Source organism: Meleagris gallopavo, chromosome 1 (assembly GCF_000146605.3).
Source record: "Meleagris gallopavo isolate NT-WF06-2002-E0010 breed Aviagen turkey brand Nicholas breeding stock chromosome 1, Turkey_5.1, whole genome shotgun sequence".
NCBI lineage: Eukaryota > Metazoa > Chordata > Aves > Galliformes > Phasianidae > Meleagris > Meleagris gallopavo.
The window spans coordinates 176,342,663-176,351,040 of NC_015011.2; the positions used below are offsets into that span (position 1 = coordinate 176,342,663).

The following is an 8,378-nucleotide window of genomic DNA, read 5'->3' on the forward strand; positions in this document are numbered from 1 at the left end:
CTGTACTGAAGAAGTTAACTGTAGCAGCTAGAAATGATCTTCAGAGCTGCTGAAATCAGCACATGAGCTTCTGCACATGGCTCTTCCTTGCCTTTTCTTTTCTCCACGCTGGGTGAGAAGCCCCCCAGGGGCCACAAGAAATCCCCTGTAAGATCCCATTGCTTCCCAAGGGCAGCCTGCTGTGAGGAGAGCTGAAGTGAGTAAACCAGCTCATAGACCCCGCAGCTTAAGCAGCCTTATCCAAGCCCTGCAGCCCAGCTTAGCCCTTTTAAAATATTTTGGGGATGATGTCAGCACCTGAGCTGCCTGCCAACACACTTGTTGCTCTCCTCCCTCAGACTACTTCAGTTCCACAGTGGGACGGGGCACCAGACCGAGTGGGAGATAGGCAGAAGCCGAGAGAGAAATTGTATCTACAGTGTCCCAGAGCCTCAGAGGCAGAACCACTGGGCTCCATTCACCTTCATAAGGTAAAAAAAAAAAAAAACCTTGGCTTACTTATTAGGTCAGATTTTCTCTTGCCCAGAGATATGGGAGACTGGCAGAACAGCTTGGGAATGGAGGAATTTGTTAACTGCATGCAGTAGGCTTTTAATATTTAATCTGCAAACTCAAGCAGTTTCTATTTAAACCCTCTGCCTTCATTCTGGTACAGTCCCAAGGCTTCTTCTGTTTGCACCATAGGTACAACAGTCCAATCTAGCTTCTCTTCTCTTTGAAGATTTTGGTTGTGTGCTGAAATTCTTTGTTTGTCTAGAGCTTATGCCTCATTTGTCTAAAGGGTTTATTTTATTTACATGGCATGCAGATGGGATTGGTGCGTGGCATTCCTGATAAAGCATCCTCATTTCTCTGAATGAACTTATGAACATGAAAAATTCAAAACTTGCTGTGATAAAGTAAATAAAAGTGATAACCAATGGAAGAGCTTTTGAATATAACTTGAATGGAATTGTTATAGACCTGAAGAAGCTTGAAAGTGCAGGGAAGTCAGAAGTTGCTTGTGAAAATCCCATTTCCTCCACGGGATTAACTCACAGTATTTATTAAGTTCTTCAGAAAGGAAAATGTCTAACCTTAAGTTCTCTTTGCACTTGAAGTTGTACCATCAATAATTAATCTCTTTCCCCTTTAACTTTTAGAGGAGAAGCTGAAATTCAATTTTTTTTTCCAGCTGTAGTATTTCTGTGCAAAATTTTATTTGCAGCAAAGACTATTTAAGGAATGCTGGATAAATGTCTGGGATAAAAATACAAGAGATTTATTAGCTTTATTAGCTTTAACAAATCCTAGAGATGTATTAGCTTTTCTTTATAGGAGAATGTTTTGCAACTCTTTTCTTTAAAATACAAAATATGCAAACAAACATCAGAGTCTAGAGGATGCTAAACAGAAGTATATTTATAGTGTACATCAACTTGAAGTAACCCATGGTTTTGGCCTTTATTTATTTGAAATGCTGACACAAAGCAGAGCAAAATTCCAGGGACTGCTCCCCCTTGGGACAAATGTTTTGGGGTGAGGCTGAGATTGTTTCTTGTCAAATGCTGGCAATCCAAGAAAGCGATTAGAGGTGACTGCTGCTTTGTAGCACCCGCAGTGCTGACTAACTCCTAGGCACAAAACCCAACTTTTATTCATGCTGACACAGATAGCTCTGCCGGACTTGCCTTTCTGTATCTGTTCCTCACGTATTTTCCTTTTCCCTTACAAGAGTCTGTGACCTGAAGGCTGAGCTCAAGGAAGCTCCCTGCTAAGCCTCTGCCAGCTTCCCCTTGCTCTGCCTGCTGACCTCTGCTCGCCCCGAACGTCCCCTAAAATGGAGCGATCCACACAAGAACTTTTCCTCAACTTCATGATTGTCCTCATCACTGTGCTGCTCATGTGGCTCCTGGTGAAGTCCTATCAGGAGTAAAGGACGGTCAGAAACTCTCAGAGCTGGTCTGGATCTCTGTGGGCAGACACCAGTAACACCACTGCACATCTCTGTTACGAGCTTTCGGTCAATTTGGAATGCCGTGATCTTTTTTACTCTCTAGTCTCTGTTGCCTGTGTTCATGTTTGTAATGGGTCTGTGATGGTGTAATTATTTTATTCTGCACTGATCCAGCTGTAAAATGCAAGATCCTTAGGAAATGTTCTATTTGGCTGTAAGTGCTGTGCCCCTCTGCCCATGTGCCCTCTTCTTTGGTGTCAGGGCAGGGTATAACCTCTGCAGCATGTAGTGGGTCTGTCTGTCAGCCAGCTTAAAAGGTACAGACTTGCTTAGCAGAAAGAAATGTGAAACCCTTGCTTTCGCTTGATCTTGTTTCACCTCAATAAAGAACATGTAAAACTGTTTTTTGTAGCTTTTCTGACTGCTGTTCACTGGAAGATCGACTGATAGCTGCAGCATGGTGCGTCACACAACTCTGGTGGTTTGGTTGCCTCTCTCCCCTGGATTTTTATTTGCCCTTTATAAAAAATTGCTGTATAGTGACAATTATGATCCTGCAGGTTAGCTGATGCTCAGCCACACAGGATGAGCTGATTCCAGCAACTTTTATGTCCAGTGTGACTTACCCCACCTGTGCTGTGAAGGTGGACTTCAAAGAGAACGTCTATCTCATAGATAATTGCATTTTCTGAAGCTGGATTTTGAATGAGGATTCCCAGAGTCCTATTTAGGACTGAGATGTGCTTGTTGGAACTGTGCCTGTGGAGAGGAGCTGATGCTGTGCTGCAAAGGAGTGGAACTAGATGATATTTAAGGTCCCTTCCAACTCAGGCCATTCTGTGATTCTATGAACTTTGTAGGTCTCTTCTATCTGGACTACTCTACTCTACTCCACTCTACTCTATGCTATTCTTTCTAAAAAGCACAGCTTTCCACAAGAAGGCAGCAGTAGCGGTGCCATGCTGCTGACACAGACCTCTTTGCTCTGCAGGATCCTGTATGGGGTGGAAAAAACTTCGGGGCTGTGTTTAGAGCTACTGAAGTCTGCATCCTGGGGTTTTTAGGTGGAGCTGTAACTGCCGGGACAGCGTTAAGGAAAGAGAGAAAATGGTGTGTGATAGCACTGTTTGTTACATGTGTCTGATGCTTAGAGACTGCTGGGAACAGCCCCATTGTTCTGGGTTGTTTTGTCTACCGTGGTGTCTTCCCACCCCTCCAGGAAACACTCGTGCTGTTGCAATGAGAAATTTCAACTGTTGTTTACTCGAGGTTAGGGCTAAGGGTGAGGTAACCTCCTCTCAGGAATATTGAGAAAACTGAAACATAGAAATGAATTTACAGTCTGTCTCTGCAACCCACCTCGCACCAGTAATTTAACTAATTTACACAGTCTGTTTGTGTTCATAGGCTGTGGCACACAGGAGTGGCTGGCAAAGGACACGGAAAGATCTATTTTTAAATATGGTGAATACTTGATAATTCAGCATGAAAGACTCTCATCTTTCATAAGCCGTGACTCCTTACCCCTGCTGAACACTGAGTCTCCAGCCAGCATTGTTAGACCTTCCTTGTGGATTAAAAATAGAACTTTGGGTTCTCCCACGCATCACAGCTATCACCAGGGACATCGCTGCCACGTGGGAGGGCTGAGGCTTTTAAGCCAGTGCCAGAACATGAGAGCATCTCCCAAAGAGAGTGATGTGAGCAAATCAGCGCACATTTGGTCTCATCACAAGCTAGCAAGGAAAAAATGGAGGTATGGGTTTCTCAGCTGAGACAGCAGTGGTTGGGACAGCCACAACTCAGGGTGGCCCTGGGAGTTTTCAGATGGGAAGAAAGTGTTTGAGAGTTCGGGGCACCCAAAACCTTTAGCCATCAGCCTTTTCTGGAGTATTCATGCATCTGCCTTCAGCATGAGTAAGGGTAAACACCTTGAACTCAATGTTAGAATGAGAATACTGTCTAAGTCATTTTCTTTTCAGGCATGAGTAATTTATAGCAGATTTCAAATAAAAGGTTGGGATATTTGCCTACATTGAATTACATCACTGGCCTAAAACTGACAGAAAATGTTAATTCAGCTAACAGAACTAGATGTCCTGATGTGACTGCATTAGTCTGTAGGCACACATGAGCGACGAAGAACATCATCTGAATCACAGAGCCATAGAATCATTAAGGTTGGAAAAGACCACTAAGATCATCTGGTCTTACTTTCCACCCCCCACCATCATGTCCACTAAATCATGTCCTTAAGGACCACATCTGCGTATTATTGAACACCCCCACAGATGGTGACTGCCCCACCTCCATGGACAGCCTCTGCCAGTGCCTCACCACTCTTTTGGAAAAGTTTTTCCTAGTATCCAACCTACACCTCCTTTGGCACTATTTGAGGCCATTCCCTCTTGTCCTATAAATGCACACATACAGGCAAATTCTCCTGTTTGAGGGACCCAAATGTAGATGTTTGGTATGACATTGGAATCTCAAACCCTCTCTGGTAGCTTTCTGTTTGCCAAAGACACCCTGGAGGAGCGGTGGCTCTCTGTGTTTACTGGTTTTTGTCACCAGCCCTTTGAAGTATAAGGGAGGTTGAGAACATCAGAGCAATTCTGCACTAATGGTGATTTCCAATAAACTCCCCCCACCAGTTTATTGGAATCATTCTTTTAGGCAAAACATATATTTAAATTGTTCTTAAAAGTTGCACTCTGAGCAGTCTATTTCAGTGCTCATCCACCCCAACCATTAAAAGGTGTTCTCTTATGCTCAGATGAAATAGCAGAGGGGCAATCTGACAAAATGATGGCTGACATAGAAATGTGCATGAAGCAAAGGTGTCACACTGAATTCTTCCATGCATAATTGGCACCCATTACCATTATCAAGCAGTGTTATTGTGCTCTTTGTATTTGTTGTAGTTTCCATTGAAGTAAATGGGAGGCACTACTTTTGGAGCAAATTACATAGACACTGATAGGATACTCCTGAGCTTTCTCATCTCCAGGTTGAGCTGTCTCAGCTCTCTCAGCCTCTTCTACAGCAGCTACTCCAAGCCCTGGTCACCTTCACGATCCTTTCTGCTGCGCTCTTTCCAGTATGGAGTACTGAGAAGCACAGCACTTGGAACAGCACACCAGGTGCAAGGGCTCACTGCTTGCTCGTGGTCAACCTGGTGTCCATCAGCAGACCCAGGGTCTTCTCTGCACAGCTGCTTTCCAGCTGGGTGGCCTCAGCTTGTCCTCATGCATGGGGTTACTCCTCCACGGGACTTGGCATTTTCCTGTATTCAGCTTCATGTGGCTTCTGCCAGCCCATTTCTCTAACTGGTCCAAATCCCTGTGAATGACAGCACACCCATCTGGTGTGTCAGCCACTTCTGCCAGTTTTGTATAATTACTTCACATCTTTTTATGCATAAATTATTTACACACATACATTTATATACTATAAATTATAACTATTTTAAACTGAAGACTTCCTTTTCTTGTTTATGGCCTCTCACAGTTTAGAACTGTGCATCATGAAAAGTATTTATTATGCAAGTTATCATTTATATCTGCAAGCATTTGGGCCGTATATATAACATATATACATAGATAGAAGGATTTGACCTGCTCTAAGATTTACATAGTGTGCATAGCCATGAACTCAGCACAGTACCTCTTCCTGAAGAGCTCTCAGAAAGTGTCACTGTACTGACACTGTTTTCCCTCCTACCCCACCTTTGTTGGAAGGCACTGCAGGAACTACCAAATTCAAGCAAAACTGTGCCTGCTCTTGAACCTGAACAAGGCATCTTTTTATTCTGGTATCTAAGTACAAATTAATTAACCTTGTCCAGACCCAGAGGTTCGATAGTGGCCTTTCCATTCACTTTACTGGGCTTTGGATGAGACCTTAGCTATCTAATTTTAGATGTTCAGACTGCAGAAATCTGGCTATGGGCCTGGAATTGCTAAGCACTCAGCACTTCACTCTGCAGAAATCAAAGATATGGGATGTGCAATGTGCTCTTGGGAAAAATCAGACTGCTAGTTTGAGTGTCTGGATAACAACCTAAGAACCAATTATTAGGCAACAAGGTTTAAAATTTTGCCCAGATATTTAAAGATTGTTCAATGGGATTTATGAAAATGCTTCTATAAAAAATGACTTCAGTCAAAACAGTTTTCTGTGCTGTTCTTTGTTTTTTTTTTTTTTTTTCTTTTTCAGTGTTTTTTGTCAAGGAATATTAAAATTCCAGAAAAAAAAATAAAAGTTTGGCAGTTGTTCTCTGTCAGTGAAACCAATTGGCCTTTTTATGATTCTGAAACCACTCTGTGACTCTGGAGTACATCACACTCTGCTACCTTTGCTGTACAAGATATAAAGAGGAATTTCATTGCCCAGATCGTAATACTTACCTCCATCCTAGTTGTAAAGACTGCTAGTTTCAAGCAATGCCATACTTGAAAACCAGTGGTGTTCATTTTTCTTCTGGACTATGCTGTGGCTGCCCACTTTCCCCTCCGTTCCCCAGACTCCAAGTCAGGGAATGTCTGTCCTGGGAGAGATAACCAGCAACTCTCACAGAGCATCCATCACCTCTGAGCCACAGAGCAGGAAACTTTTCTGCAATGAGAGAGAAGAGAGGATGGAAAAAAACAATTGACACTGAAGAACCACAGGTGTTGCATGTCCAAGTGGACTGACTGCAAATCATTGTTTTCTTGCTGATATTTTTAGTTTGCACTTTCACTCAAAATTCAGTTGTCCATGGAAAAATTTTCACACTGTGTGTGTGTGTGTAGCGTGGTCAGTAGATGGCAGAAAACAAGGGATGGAGAAAGAAAGGCAAAAAGAAGATCCTCAGCTACGTGAAGATACCATTCCTTTGCATACATAGATTTTTTCTCCGGACCAAACCAAGAAAATATTATGCATAAATAACTTTCCTGCTACACAGCAAGTCCAGCACTGTTCTATTTATACAACTGCATTTGGCAGTATCCCAAAGGTAATAGATGCCTTTGCAATTCAAGAAGAACTTTGCACAGTAATTATCTATATTTTACTGGTGCAGCGAGCTAGGAAGGATCAAGAAGACTGACAGCTGATCACACTTTGGGATTCCATCACTAGGGCTTCAAAATCTTTCTTCACCTGCGCAGCTGAACTAGCCTCCCCCTTGTGCGTAGGCTTACCTCTCATGGGGCAGAGCTGGAAAAGCCTTTGGCATCCTTCCCAGGGCTGTATACAGATGCTGCTAGAGCCAATCAACTCTGACCTCTTAGCTTAACAGTTCAGCTGTCAGCTTCTAAAGAGAGATGACAGTATTTTCAAGCAGGCTCCATTGTGCTTATCAGCTATTGCTAATCTCTGCTTGCACTTGGCTGTTTGGTGAGGGAGTATAAGGAAGCATATACTTAGTCAGAATGAACGGTGACAGTCAGTTTGTATTGATGTGCTTTCTGTATTGCATCAATATTCTGCCAGTTCTTTACTGCAGTGGTTGGATGAGGGTGATGAGTAATAATTATTTGGCTTTGGCAGCCATTGTAGCTAAATCACAGAATTGTAGGATCACCAAGGTTGGAAAAGACCTTCAAGATCACCCAGTCCAACCATCCACTCATCACCATTATTTCCCCACTAAACCATGTCCCTCAGTACAACATCTAAAAGTTTGTTGAACAGTTCCAGGAGGGATGATGACTCCACCACATCCTTGGGCAGCCAGTTCCAGTGCTTGACCACTCTTTTGGAGAATAAATTTTTCCTAACATCCAACCTGAACAATTTGAGGCCATTCCCTCCAGTCCTATTGCTAGCTACGCCTGTATGAGTTTACATCCTGCTCCTTGTACCTCAGTGTTCTGAAGGACCTAAAGGGCAGTGATGTGAATTTATAGAATCACAGACTCATTTTGGTTGGAAAATGCCTCTAAGATCATCAAGACCAGCCATCACCGAACACCGAACAACTAAATTGTGTCCCTTAGTGCCACATCCACACATCACTTAAATACCTCCAGGGATGGTGACACCATCACCTCCCTGGGCAGCCTGTCCTAGTGCCTCGACACACTTTCCATGAATAAATTCTTCCTAATATCCAACCTAAATCTTCCCCGATGCAACCTAAGACTGTTCATCCATTGACTTTGTATACATGCCCCTTTGTGTCCCCAGGAGAGCAAACAGCTCCGTGTCTCTCCTCCAAATGACTGTTTTTCTCATCTCTAAAGTACTTCTCCCTGCCCAGAATCCAGGCAGTGGCTTTTATCTTTGGGCCTCATGGTAGTGGCACACTTTTGGCACATTGCTGTAACTAGGTGCATGCTACAAGGTATCTAGTGGGAGTGACATAATTTTTTAGTCAGAACTTGGAACAGGCTGAGCAATAAATAATCTAGGATGGATTTTGCATGTACCTTTTTTCCCTGTAGTATCTGGC

General features: G+C 43.1%; 1 protein-coding gene across 1 annotated transcript; it reads left to right on the plus strand.

The window, feature by feature from the left end:
- Positions 1 to 328: 328 nt before the first annotated feature.
- SLN (sarcolipin) lies at positions 329 to 2,340 on the plus strand. Its single transcript, XM_010729028.2, has 2 exons — positions 329 to 470; positions 1,715 to 2,340. The coding sequence occupies exon 2, from the start codon at positions 1,820 to 1,822 to the stop codon at positions 1,913 to 1,915; it is 96 nt and encodes a 31-aa protein (XP_010727330.1). The 5' UTR covers positions 329 to 470; positions 1,715 to 1,819; the 3' UTR covers positions 1,916 to 2,340.
- The last annotated feature ends 6,038 nt before the right edge of the window (positions 2,341 to 8,378 follow it).